The sequence below is a fragment of the Talpa europaea genome, assembly GCF_964194135.1.
Source record: "Talpa europaea genome assembly, chromosome: 8".
NCBI classification, from domain to species: domain Eukaryota; kingdom Metazoa; phylum Chordata; class Mammalia; order Eulipotyphla; family Talpidae; genus Talpa; species Talpa europaea.
In genome coordinates, this window is record NC_140075.1 from 53454835 (window position 1) to 53469698 (window position 14864).

Consider the following 14864-nt stretch of genomic DNA (forward strand, 5'->3'; position numbering starts at 1 on the left):
GATTGTCAAAAAAAAAAAATATTCAAAGTTGGGGGCTTGTAATGAGAATTGGATTTGGAAAATAAGACCAGACTGTGTAGAATCTTTCTTTCAGTTTAGCAAACATTGAATATTTACCATGACTATGATGTATGTGTATTATGTTAACTACTGGGGCTCATTTGAAAGTACAACCCTATACTTAAGGGGTTTCAAAGAATATGGTGCATGTCAGAGAATATTTAACCTCCTTTTCAAGAAGAGCAATGATGTAGTGAATGATATAAATATTTAATACTATGGTGGTATAAGATTTATATTGAAAATGAGGAAAACTAGAAGCAGAGAGACCAATTGGTAAAAGAGCTTACAGCTGCCTAGGCATACCATCTTATATTCATAGAGAGAGTGCCTCTAATACAGTGTGTATTTGTGTTAGTATGTGTTATCTGGAGGACATGTTACCAAGCTAATCTCTGATCACCAAAGCAGAATCATCAATGTGAAATAATGCTGTGTTCATGGTTTCCATTCATTTATCCTCTCATCCATTCAACAAACATTTATTAAACATTCACTATATGCCTAGCACTCTTCTATGACTGGAAATATAATCTCAGTGAGAGAGAAAATATTTCTGACATCATGAACTTTATAAGTTAGTGTCAGCATCAGGCTGTAGCTAAATGAGCTAATGTATGAGAAAGTGCCTAGTGCATCATCTGTCACTTAACAAGTAAGACTCAAAAATTGCTGATAATTAAGTTTGAGCTTGAAACTTGAATCAAGTACCTACTCTTGGCCAAATACTTTTTGGGGAATACCCTTTTGTAGGTTGTAGGGTCAAGGGATTAATTCATTTACAGATTTTTTTTAAAAAAATGTTTATTTTTAAAAGAGATATTTTTAAAAAAAACATTTTTTACAAGAAACCTCATATAGGTCTTGTCTTTTTTTTTTTTTTTTAAGATTTATTTATTTATTTATACCAGCACTGGGTACAAAAGCGTGGGAGGGTAAGAGAATTCACCAGAGGCAGAGCAGGGAGCAGAACAAGCAGACTGACGAAGTACACTGCTGAGGGGAGCAGTGGGCGGCAGGAGAGGTCTGCGCGCCATGTGGGACCCTCGCCCAGCGGCCGGGGATCGAACCGGCGCTGCAGAGGCTGCAGGCAGCTTCGCAACCCAGTGCTCAACTGCTGCGCCACCGGGGAGGCCCCATCTACTCTCTGGATTGAAAAATCACCTAGCTGCCAGACAAACAGAACTCATAAAAAAATATGAGTCTCTTGTTTTGGAGTAATTTATTTGCTATATTAAATATAACAAGGTATCTGTTCCAGATCACTTTTGTCATTGAAAATGAACTGTTGGAGGGCCTCCCCGGTGGCGCAGCAGTTGAGCGCTGGGTTGCGAAGCTGCCCGCAGCCTCTGCAGCGCTGGTTCGATCCCAGGCTGCTCCCCGGCCACCAGGGGAGGGTCCCACATGGTGCGCAGACCTCTCCTGCCGCCCGCTGCTCCCCTCAGCAGTGTACTTCGGTCCTTCTGTCTGCTCTGCTCCCCGCTCTGGCTCTGGTGAATTCTCTCACCCTCCCGCACTTCTGACTGTACCCAGTGCTTGTATAAATAAATAAATAAATCTTTAAAAAAAAATGAACTGTTGGAGCAGGTGCTGTTATGTACCATCAAAAGTGGTGTGCTCTTGTCTTGCTTGGTGGGTTTAGTAGGCTTCTCGAATTCCTGAAAAGTCTTATTGTTGTCACTGATGATGCTTTGCAGAAAACCTGTGTGTCATTATTTGCCTTGGCAAAAGCTATGTCAGTTCTTTTGTTAACTATAACAACAGTCAAAAATGATGAGTAAGGCAAGAGAAGCATAAATGAAACAAAGACTGATACGTGCACACATGCATTCACACACAACATCTTTTAGATCGGTTTCTGAATTTTATCTGAGGTAGCATTTATCACATAAAACCGGGAAATAAAAATACTGCATTTTCTCCTTATTCCATTCAGATGTGACCTGTTACCATCAACATATGAATGAGTTTTTTCCTTGTTGGCTTCCCCTTGGCCTTACTGCTTCATAGATGGGAGGAGTAACTTGATGGATTTTCACACTGACAGCAACTAAGCCTTTTTGTATAAATCCTTTGTAATAAGATTACAGTTCCTTATCTATCTGCTTTTCCTTGAAGGCCAGGGATCAGGTGATGGTCATATTTACTGTAGTTCGGAACCAAGATTTTATTTGACTTTCACTTTAAATACACTCTTACTTCCATAGAAACCAGATATTGTTGGAAGTGGGGGAGTTAGGACCTTACATTTTGCCTCCAGATAAAATGCTTTGCATTAACTTTGTGATCAGAATTCTTGGTTGAACAGATGATGTCATTTCTGCATTATGGAATGGTGTGCATATATGCTTTTTTTTTTTTTAAGAATAAGCACTGTAGATGCAGAACTAGTTACATGGACTTTTCTGGTCTCTTTTTAGATGTGAAGCCCTCCAATATGCTAGTAAACACAAGAGGACAGGTCAAGCTGTGTGATTTTGGAGTTAGCACTCAGGTAGGTCTCTTTATCCTCCCAATCTGCTCTTCTTTCTACAATGTCCACTTTTTATTTTTAATCTACTCTCTGGATTGAAAAATCATCTAGCTGCCAGACAAACAGAACTCTGCATCTTCTCCTTGGCTGGGAGTGTGTTATTCATTTTTAATCTCCAAGCGAGTTTCCTTCATCAGAATATGATTGTTCATTGTTTAATGACAGTAAAAACTGCTGATATTGTAATTACTACTTACGAATAGCAAACTTCATTGATATGCAGCTTTGATATGAAAGCGTTTTGGCCAGACAAAAGGGAGGGCAGAGTGGGAGCTGTGCCTGGGGAGCCCAACTGGTCCACAATAAAAATTAATATTGGGAGCAACAATGGTGGAGGGCCATTACAATGTGCAGCACAAATTTTAATTAATTTCCATTTTGGGCCTCCCCTGAGAAACCCGGTGATAGTGACCCATGAGCGTGCTGTGATGTTGATTTGAATTGCAGCCACCTTTACTCCCAGCCAAACACGAAGACCAAAGCGAAGGTCAACGTTGTATTATGAGTTGTCAAAGTCTGTTATCCCTCTAGCGTATTTAGTGTTCATTTCATTCTAGTAATGCAGGGGTTTCATTCACATCTTGAGCTATCTGACTAAAAAATGAGTGTGTTCAAATTCTACTTCAAATTGACTTTTTATATCAGCTGGGTTTGGGGTACTAAAGCGCTAAGCATCCTGTTTAAGTGAATTGTTTAAGGTTATCTGCTATAAACTGTAATGCTGTGCTTGTTTAAATTGGAAATCACATTCAAAAGAAAAGAGAGATTTAATCATTTTTAATGCCTTTGTAGATAAATTTGTTCCCTTTTACATAATTTTTAGTTGATTTATAGAAATGATGATTGTAGGTTAAATGAGGAATAATTGCCCATTTTATTTCCACATTATCTTTATATTGTTCTAACAGACTGTTTTGTCTCATAGCTGGTGAATTCTATAGCCAAGACGTATGTTGGAACAAATGCTTATATGGCGGTAAGTAAACTTATGCAAAAATAACATTTAAAACCAACATCTTTATCTTTATGTACTGGGTAATGTATAATTCGTGAATTAATTCCACAGTTTTAGCCTAACAGATCATAAATTACAAAGTCGATCCAGTCATGATCTGATTTTTTTTTTTAAGTCTTTCTAAAACATTAGGGCTTGTACAGAAACTATTAACTTACTGGCTTTGTTGACTTAACTGTTTGGTTCAAGTATAAAGTTGCTGAATGTGGAAATTTAAAATCTACAGAAAAATTACATGTATTAGTTTATTTAATTAATCCCCAAATATACCAAAATGTCCATTGATAAGGCTGGTTGTTATTTCCAGGAACACAAACATGCTTTGGCACCAGATGAAAATTAAATTATTGATGTCTGACCAACTTTTACTATGGATCTCTGAATGTCAGGGACAGCTGACAGTTTTCTTTAGAACTTCTACATTCTGTTTAATTGTTGGGTTCATGCATATTATAAGATAACTTATTTAGTTCCAGTGAAATAAGTTTACTAAGAGTAAAAATAGAACCGTAGAACTATTTCAAAAACCAGTGTGGACTTGGCTTTGACCTTTTCCTTTTTCCAGACTTTTAAAGTAAGGGAAGTTATTTATGTCCATGAACATGCTTTTGTTCATTGGTTCCCACAGTCACTTCCAGAGTATGAAGGGAAAAGGGGAACACATGCAAGATATTTATCTAGTATCATTTTTGAGCAAAGCTTTGGTTTGTCTTAACATCTTAAGTTCAGTTTTTTTAATGAGGGTTCTTGATTTATTCAGGTAATCCATTTCATTTCTAACAGTCTTAATATATCATGAAGTTAAATGATGTTGATATGGATGGAATCCTAGGTCTTATTCTCTACATTCATTGTTTATATGTTGTTTTGATAAAAAGATGTTCATGTGGATGAAATCTTGGATTCTCAGAATAATACAAGGCATTTTTCCCATTGAGATACCAGAACAGGTAATATTTGTCTAGCATTGTTTTTTTTAAAAAAAAATTCACCCTTTCTCATTTTTCCAGGTAATGTGAAATAAAAAAAACAATAAATTAACCTCTGAAGTCATCATATCAGTTTTCATAAAACTTAATCAATCAACCTCCTAGTTCTATCAGGTTAGCTGAGGTTGGTGAACCTTCTTTTTAATTAATAAAGCCCTGCCAAATGCTGCCGTTTCAGTCACTGAAAAACTATGGGACACTGACTTAAAAAAAAAAAAAAAACTATAAATGAAACAACTTCTCAACTACCCATCATGTTCTTAGGAGCTTTAAATTGATCTAATAATTAAATTGCATTATGTTTGAATGTTCAAATTCAGATTACAGTTGTCTTTCCCAGGTGTACATTGAAGAAATTACTTTTTTCCTTTTTGTTTATGGATGAATGTGATGCATTCATCTGTTAATTGAAAATGTGAGGATTAAAATTATGAAACATTAGCTTAGATTGGCAAAGCAAAATTGCTTTGTTTCTTGGGTGAGTGAGTTCTAGTCATCAACTTCATAGTTCAAGCTGAAAAAAAGCATACCTCGGAATGAAGAGTGATAGCCTGACAGTGAACTTTACTAATTCAGTGGACTCTTATTGGCCACATACTTAACCATACTGGTACACAATCATAGGTTGGAAGTGTGGGAGATGGAAATAAAAATTTTTATCGTCATGACTATTAATCCCTGCCTTCTATCTGCTGACAGTTTCAGGAGGCAGAAGGTTTGGGCTTTTCTTTTCTAGCAACAGTTGGCTTTTATTTTAACTGGTCTATTTTGTAACTTTGAGTTCTACATGAGATCTTTGCCAAGGGTCAGCAAACCATAGCTCTCATATCAAATTGAGCTTACCACCTGTTTTTGTTAAGAAAGTTTTAAAATTGCATAGAATCAGACACACACACAAACAAATGAATGCATGTAAAACTGTGAAATCTGAATAAGCTTTGTAAATTGTACCAATGTCAACTTCCTGATTATCATACTGAACTATAGTACTACTGTTGGAGAGAACTAAATCTCTTGTGAATCAGTAAGTATTTCAAAATAAAAAATTATAGAGCAGCAACCAAGTATTTTATTGGAAGATGGCTACACCCATTTGTTTAGTATTATCTGTAGCTGCTTGGGCACTGCAATGGCAAAATGGACTAATTGTGAAAGTTACAGCAGAAACCATATGGCCCACAAAGTGAAAAATATTACTATTTGGCCCTTTACAGAAAAAATTTGCCAGTCTCTGGATTATGCCAGTGAAAGCTGTATCTGAAATGCAGTACCTACAATTAATCAATCAGTATTTACTGAGCACTTTCCATGCTGTTATGTTAGCCAGGTGAGGTGGAACCACTCAGTTATCTACATAAGATACTGCCAGAATAGGATGCATGGCACTTTATATGACCACGCTAGATGTGACATAGTAAACACTTAGCTGCACCAAAAATACATTTAGGGAATAAGAAGGCTTATAGTATACAAATTTGACATACCAGCAATCTATGGTAAGGGCAGTTATAAAAGAGAGATCACTGTGGAAGAGTGAGTAAAGATTCATAGAAAGTAATGTGACTTGGATGGGGGTGGGGAAATGGGGTAGAAGACAAATAATAAATTGTGGGAATATATAATTAGAGATCATCTGATGTAATTCCCTCATATTACATCTATTTTCCTCACTTTATATTCATACATACCTCTGTACAGTGATAATAGCAACAATAATAATAGCTAACACTTAATTAGCACTATGTGCCAGTCACACTTCTAAACTCTTACATATATTAACTCTTTAAATCCTCACAACAACCCTATAAGGTACATAATATTCTCATTTTACAGATGAAGAAACCGAGGGATGGAACAGTTAAGTGACTGACCCTACCCAAATTCCTATAACTAATGGGTAACAGAGTCAGGAATCAAACGTAAGTTCTCAGACTCCAGAGATGAACTCAGCTGTGATACCTCTTGCTATATGCAAATTGTTTATGTGTCTCTCCAATCTAGTTTATGAACTTCACAGAGGGAGAGTTTATTCTGTTCCTCCTTTATATACAATCCTTCACACAGTGCTAAGTGAATAAGTTGATTTATGAAAGCTGCATTCCAAAAGTGACTTGTTCACTAATTATAAGAGATTATTTAAATTTTTGTATTAAATATCTTACTTGTATTATAAAGCATAGACAGTCCACCCCATCCCCCACCCCCTGATTACTCAGATACAGCCAACTATACCGTTCCAATTTTGAAATGAAAATAAAGAAATAGCCTTGCGTATGTGAACAGTCTCACTTCACATTCCTGTATCTTAAAGTTTAGGACTGAAGAAATGATAATTGGGAAAAAGTCAGGGAGGGTTTATATAAGCTCTAAGTCATTAAAAACACCACCAATTTACGGGCATATTAAACAGTGGAACTTGTAGAAGACTTGAAAAGTCACCTGGCCCAAACCACCTCAATCACCAATGAGGAGACAGATCTGGAAAGTAAAGTGACATATTCAAAGGACATGCTATTTTTTAGGAGCAAATAATTATGTTCAATAGAAATTTTAATCAAAAGCAAGAAAGACTTTCTACTACATTTTATAAGAAAGAATTACAAAAGAAATCCAGAAGACATTGGGAAGCTTATATTAAACTAAACTATATCTCAACAATTCTAATGACTAAAAAAGTTACTTTATTTTAAGATAGAAGTTAAATAAATAAATAAAAATAGAAGTCCCTAACATGTAAACACACTGCTAAGTAATTGTAGCTCATTATAATTTTTTTTAAAGATTATTTATTTATGCATACAAGAACTGGGGCACAGGCCAGATGCATGGGAGGGTGAGAGGACTCACTAGAGACAGAGCGGGGAACAGAACAGGCAGACTGATGAAATACACTGCTGAGGGGAGCAGCGGGCGAGACAGGAGAGGTCTGCCGCGCCATGCGGGACCCTCACCGGCAGGCCGGGGTCCAACTAGCACTGCAGAGGCTGCGGACAGCTTCACAGAGCTGCGCTCAACTGCTGCGCCACCAGGGAGGCCCTGCTCATTATAATTTTTAAGAATCAAATATAAAAGTTTGATGTTATTTTTAAGAATAACCAAAGTAAACTCTCACCCCAAAACTTGGCCTTTGGGATCAGAAAGTCTATCTAAATGACTGTTATCTCCTGATCATTATTTTTCTACCTGGGCTCTTCTGTCCTCTTTATTCCTTACTCAAAATAAAACCTGTTCAGATCAACTCAAATGGCCATATTCATATGGTGATGGTGATGGCCGTGATGATGAGTGGCAGGAGACTAACATTTACTGAACAATCCCCCTCTGTATATGTTCAGTCCAACATATTGCGTGGATTCATTTATTCTTCACACAAACCCATAAGCTTATATATATTATTATTACATATATATAGGCATAATTAGGAAATCAAAGGTGGAATAAGTTTAATTAGTCCAGGGTTTCAGGGTTGGCAAGAAGTGATGCCTGCTTCTAGTTTCTATTAATAGCAGGTTATATTATTTGTATTAAGTCTTCTGCTGAAAAATGCTTGTTAAGATATTTAGAAAACCATCTCAAATATAAGGAAGAGCTAAAAAGACAATGGCAACTTCCAGGACAATTTTCAGATGGAATCCTACAACAGAGGGGAGCAGAATGTCAGATCACCAAAGCTTTTTCCTGAAGGCATTGTTCTAGTACACAGCTGTGAATGATCTGGGAAGCCCACCTAAGGCAGAGGGTCTCAGAGATCCCCAGATCATGCTGGAAACTTGAAGGGCCCACTCTCAGTTTAAGAGCAAACCAGAGATAAAGCTGTTTTTCCTTCCGGAGCTGTTTCACCTCTGACTCTAGAACCCTGGCATGGTCTGCTTACAGCCCACACAGGGATATTTTGACTTAAAATAGTCCCCATCAACCTAAAGTATTTGTGCATACTTCATTTATTCTCTGAGTTCCTTCTGTGGGAAAGGAATTTTTCTGAGGGTAAATTTCTTTCTCAGAAGAGATAAGGGATGCCTGCTTATCTGTCTGCTTTTGAAAAATAGACCCTCAGGTATTGGGTTGTAAAAGGAGACAAACCTGGGATGACTTAAGTAAATACAAGCCCTGCTTAAGTCCTGAGTCTTGGAAAGTGACTGCAAAGTGTGGAGTGCATTTTTCAACTTGGAGCACTGTCCTTTAAGATCCACTCTAAACTACTTTTTATTTCAATCACCACTCCTTACTGTTCTTGTTAGGAACAGACCAGGGTCTTTTCCCCCTACACTAAAACCTTAGTACAGCGTTGCTTCAGACACCTATAATTTTTCCTGTTATTTAGCTTTACACACTAGTGACATGTGTCATGTCAGAAAGTAACCTGACTTAGCTTTTTAGCTACAAAGTGTCCATCGTTGATCTTCTGTCAGTAGTATGGTTTCTGGTGGCTGGTTTTGTTTGTCTTCAGAGGGAAGAGGAGAGAGCAGACACTTAGACTTCAAGCATGAGAACAAATATGATGCAGCCTCAGGCCATGAAGTCCTGGCTTCATAATTCAAAAATGGACTGGGGTTTCTCTTGTACTAATGTCTATTTCAGTGGCTGGAGTGCATTTCCCAACTCTCTCTACCATACATGCATTCTCTAGGATAGACCTTTACTAGACCTGCTTTGACTGAGCATTCTGACCTAACCACATCACAATATAATTAGACCAGTGCAAGGTTGTTAGACTCTCATCCTTAAGGACTTCTCTTATTTGCCACCTGATATCTGCAAACATCACTTTTTCTGTTTTTCCTTTTAAAATTATTTTAATTTTTCTATGCTTTATTTTCTGCTTACAGTTTGCACTGCTTTGGTAGTTAAGTGGGCACATGTTATGAATGTATTTAGTCTAATTGTCCTGCCCAAATCTTTGGTAGGTGCATCCACTTTTATTCATTTTTTCTATACTCTGGATAAAGTGCTATGTATTTATCATAGCAGTGGAATGAAGAAAAGAGAGAAAAAGGAAGGAAGAGAGAAAGACAAAATTTGGTTATTTTTTAAACAATTCCAGAGGATTTTAAGATTTTCATGTTTGCTGTAAGTTCTTGATGGACATGAAAAGCAGTAATATGGGGGAAGTTATATTAGTAGAACATTCCACGGAACTTAATAATTAGTTGCTGCTTAGAACTAAATGTGCGGAAAACAGCTATGGGATCTCTTCAGTGAGCGACTCAGTGACTGCACACCAGCTGTGTGCCAGGCCTGGTGGTAGGCATGCAAGGCGTAAGATACTTTATCTCTTAAGAAAAAGTCTAGAAAATAGATGATTACGACGCAGTGTAATAATTAAATAGTAACGATAGGAACAACACTTAAACAAATTATAGTAGGAATTGTCACCAAAATAAGGAGGCCCTTGAACATGGCCCATAAAAGAAGTATTCACTAAACAAAGAGGCGTTGCCTCTGCAGTTTGACTGGAGCTGAGTATACCAAGAATCACCCAGAGAAATTACTTTTTTTTTAATGGAGTTCCCCAGGCCTATCCCTAGAAGTTCTGATTCAGAAAGTTCATTTATAATCAGTACCTCAGGCAGTTAATTTTGTGATGGTTAATCTGAGGACTGCATTTTCAGAAATACCTGTTGGAGACTAAGGCGTGGCTCTTCGGACATCTGGTTCTGGTACAATTTGACACACTATCAGGAACTCTGATTTTGCAGTCTGGCATGGGTTTTGAATACTGACTTTTCTATGCTTAATCAATAGCTTTAGACTTGGGCAAGTCACTTAATCTTAATAAGCCTCAGTTTTTACCTCTTTAAAATGAGGACAATAACATCTTAACTTTGCAAGATTGTTATTGTAGAGGATGCAATTGATCTAGCCCTATGTCTGGCAGATACTAGGTGGTCATTAAATACTAACTACTACTATACTTAATTGTACAAACTAAACCTCTCCATCTCTCATTTTCTTCATCTGTTAAATAAAGATGATAGTGTCACCTAATAAATGAGTGTTTATGAATCTAAAGTGAGATGTGCATGAAAAGTCCTTAAAACAATACCTGGCACGTGAAAATTCTTCAGTAAATGTACATAGTGATGTTGATAGTGATATTGATGATAATGGTGATGACAGCAGCATTACTCCTTTAATTGGCTGGCAACTTCCATGAGAATATATCCTAGTATCCTATGAATTCACTAGAATTGGCTTAAGAGGTTCAATCATATGTGAACAAGGAACTTGGGAAACGATGTTGTGGAGGACTAGAACATAAAAAGAAAAAGTATTAGGAGGCTGGAATGACCACGTCTATTAGCAGCTGTGAGAAATGGTCACATGACACTTGGCCCTTGGGAAGAATTACTCTTGGTAGGAAAAGGATTTTACAAATTAAAGAAATAAATAAAGGAAGGGAAATAAGACGATCCATCCTGCTACCTCAGGGCAGGGCTTTATTTAATTTTATGGAAAGTGGTCCCTGGAGAAGGCAGCAAATACACTGAGGTATCCCAGTAGGTTGGAGTGGGAAGTAATCTGGGTCCCAGATAAACTAACTCCCCGAGATGTGGGACTGTACCAACTCATCTAAGAGTGTCTGACACTCACCCCTGCTCTATCCCCTGCTACAGTGGTAGCTGCCCACTTCCTCTGTCTACAGTAGACAGGCTCCCCCAACCCCAGCTAGTCTTAAGAGTGTCTATAAAAGATGATGACTACAGAGGCTGCCAGAAACTCTAGGAATGGTACAGAGAATAGAATTCTGTCTTGCGCACCAAGAGTTCTGATCTTAGCCTGGCCACGATTGGCTCTGTAACCTTGAGCAACTCATCCACCTCCATGAAACCTCAATGTCTCTTACTCATTTGCTCATGGGTTCATTCAAAATACTTCTATATAATGCCTTACTGAATATAGGGGAAACAAGTAAGGATCAGGGGAAAAAATAACAATAATAATAAATAAACAAACAAAATTAGCAGGCAACTATAAATCAGAGACGTTCTGTAAGGGGGGGAAGCAGGGGGATCAAAACGGGGAAGCAAAGAGCACAAGCGACTACAGTGATGATTCACGGGTGAATTGGTGGTGAGAATTTATGGAGACTATACCTGAGAGGAGAAAGCATTCATTGTACAAAAATGAACAATGATGTAAAAAAAAAAAAAAAATATATATATATATATTTAAATCTTACTGAGTTTCAAATCCTGGAGAAAGAGAGAAACCAGGCAACACCTACTTCTTAAGTATGAAATGATTCTTGCTCAAGTACAGAGAGTGTGTTAGTGGTGCTCTAGACCAGAAATTTGCTACCCATCTTAAATAGAGGACCAACAGTCTGAAATGGACCTTCAGGCCATTCCTTATTTCATATAAAAAAAAAAAAAAACCTTGTAAGTGGAATAAAAATGTTGAAGAGAAGATTAATGTAGGCAAGGGAATTATGGATGTTCTTTGTACCAGTCTTGATCTTTCAACTTTACTCTAAAATGAAAATGATTTCCAAGTAAAAAGTTTAAAAACTAAAAATAAAAGAAATCCTGTTGATCCAATCCCATCTATCAAAATGCAAATCAGTTGTTCTGTTATATAATGTTTCATAATTTCTTGCTCCACAATTAAGACCACTGGATTTGGAGAGCGAGGATCTGAATTCAAGTTTCAGCTCATTAACTAGTTTAGGACTTGCCTAAATTATTTCACCATGCTGAGCCTTGCTTTTCTTCATCTATAAAATAGGGCTAATAAAGTCTTCCTGGCAAGGACTTGTGAGGATTCAATGAGATATGTGTGTGTGTGTGTGTGTGTGTGTGTGTATGAATAGATAGATAGATAGATAGATAGATAGATAGATAGATAGATAGATAGATAGATAGATCTGTTATCTATATAATACACACATCATATACATTAATACAGAACTATACAATTGCTGTTCGTAAAGTACTGTGCAAGGTTCCTGCCTTAGCTGAGCTCATGTCAGTATATGTGCTTCTTCAAGTAGCTTACATCAACTCACAAGCTCCCTTCTGTTTTTTCGTAGCCTGAAAGAATTTCAGGGGAGCAATATGGAATCCATTCTGATGTCTGGAGCTTAGGAATCTCTTTCATGGAGGTATGTTATTGTTTGCAAAGAGATTTTTCTATGCATGTGTGCACTAATGTGTTCCATTGGGAAGAATGACGATTTTAAACACAAAAAATAAACCCCCAATGTGTTATTTGTATGTGTACACAGTTTAAAGTCCTTAATTTGATATCCTTAGGAATAAACTGTTCTTTTCTCACAGATCACCTGTATATAAAACTTACCTGAACTATTTCTTAAAATACACATTCCCAGACTCCATCCAAGACCAATTAAATTCAAATCTCTAAGAACCTACATTCTTAACCTGTCCCTTGGTTATCCGTATACATACTGAGTCTGGAAAACCTGTATTCTAAGGGAGATTCCAGAAAAATTCCTAGTGATGATAGTCTTCGACTATAAAACTTCCAATGGTGATTACTTTAAAGAGTATAACCCTGCTCATGTGGAGGTACAAGTTCTAAAGGTTTAGAAAAAAAAGAGCCATCTTGTTCCCAAGTGGTCTTGCCATGTATTGGAGGTAGACATGGTATGACCTGGGGGAGGATAAGGGGTATGTATTTAGCACAGTTTGAATATCTTTACTCTTTATAGCTGTATTTAGAATGGACTTTATCTTAGTGTGCCACATGTAGCCGCTTTAGAACTCCATACTAAGGTTCCCATGCGGTGACAGTCATCTGTAAGGAAACGCATGTGATTTAAATTCGAAGGACATCTGGCTCAATTTGAGTTTACCATCGAGGCCAGTCTGGACATTCACCAGTGCTTCAAGAATCATTTCTTACACACTTCAATTCTAATAAAGGAAAACTTTTTTAAAAAAGTAGAAAGGACTCTTTAAATAATAACACAGATAGAGTTGCAATCACAATTTTATCACCTTTTTTGGGTCAAATACTTTTTCTGTGATTTTTGTAACGCATGAATGCAATTGAATTTGTTCGCACTCAATCCAGCTGTACTCTAGGAAGAAGGCAAAAATAAAGTATTCAATGTTTATTAAACCATATTATTTTGTTCTTTCAGAAGAGGGTACCTAAAAGGAAATAGAATTTGTGTGCATCTGCTGAGAGGTTAGCAATAATGGTAGACAGATCCTCAGAACTGAAACTCCAATAGAATCCTGAAGGGCTTGTTCAGTGGACCTGTTTTAAGGGAAACTAATGCTTTTCTTTGTGGGGCTCAGGCCTTGCTGTTGTAGGCCTATTTTAAGACGTTATCAGCCTGTATACAATAAACAAACTGCTAGATATATCATACAACATTTATAAATATGAAAGTATTTCCAAATATAGAAATAAGAATCCTAGATTGGAAAATAAAGACCAAGATGGCACTACTATCTTTGTTTTGTTACTAACTTTCTAGGTGGTCCTGTGTGAGTTACTACCCCTCATGGGGCCTCAGTTTCTTCATCTATAAAATAGGGGTCTCTAAGCTTCTTTCCAGACTAACATTCTGTGATTCTAAGCAGTCTGCTATTGTCTCTCTTTAACTTTCTGCAATAACTCTAGAGTGGTGTGACTTAGACAGTGCTACAGCCTAGCATGTCATGGTAAGCAGAGGCATAGCAATACCGAGAGAAAGCATAACTAACAAATTTCAGATTATGAGCACACAGAAATAGTCATCATTCATTCCTTCCACATACATTTTTGAAATTCCTGCTATGCCCGCTAGATAGGCAGTGAGGATTTTGTGAAGAAAAGACATTCCACTCTTGACTCTCCTGGAGTTGCATTTGGTGAGGGGTGAAGTGTGGAATGAAAGCAGAAGGATAATTAAATATATAATCTACCAAGTGGTAATAAGTCCTATGGAGAAAAGCATAGTATTCGTTTCTGATAAGATAACCTTATAGCAGAGACTTGAATGATGTGAAAGGAAGGGGCCATCAAACAACAGCAAACACAGCAGCACTAAGATGGAGTTTGGCACATTTAAGTAAAGCAGAGATATTAAAATGACTAGAGCAGAGTTAGTGATGGAAAGCGATACACTTGGGGGGTGGCCAGAGGTCAAAACATGTACAGCCTTGTAGCCATAATAAGGCTCTGAATTACATTATCAAAGGATCCCTGGGTGCTTTGAGGAGTACAGGCTACAGAGGAGCAAGCACAAAAAGAATGACATCAGTTAAAGTAGGTAGGCAGGCACATAATACACACATAAACAGAGAGACGTAGA

General features: G+C 37.2%; 1 protein-coding gene across 3 annotated transcripts in view; it reads left to right on the top strand.

Moving 5' to 3' along the window:
* The window catches only part of MAP2K5 (mitogen-activated protein kinase kinase 5), a gene marked incomplete at both ends in the record, with an annotated part of 240785 nt that overhangs the window by 126377 nt on the left and 99544 nt on the right, over nt 1-14864 (top strand). For all 3 annotated transcript variants that reach the window (XM_084240847.1, XM_084240848.1, XM_084240849.1), the window contains 3 exons: nt 2481-2554; nt 3519-3569; nt 12627-12698. In XM_084240847.1, coding sequence (XP_084096973.1) covers nt 2481-2554; nt 3519-3569; nt 12627-12698 — 197 coding nt within the window. The remainder of the gene's footprint in view (nt 1-2480; nt 2555-3518; nt 3570-12626; nt 12699-14864) is intronic.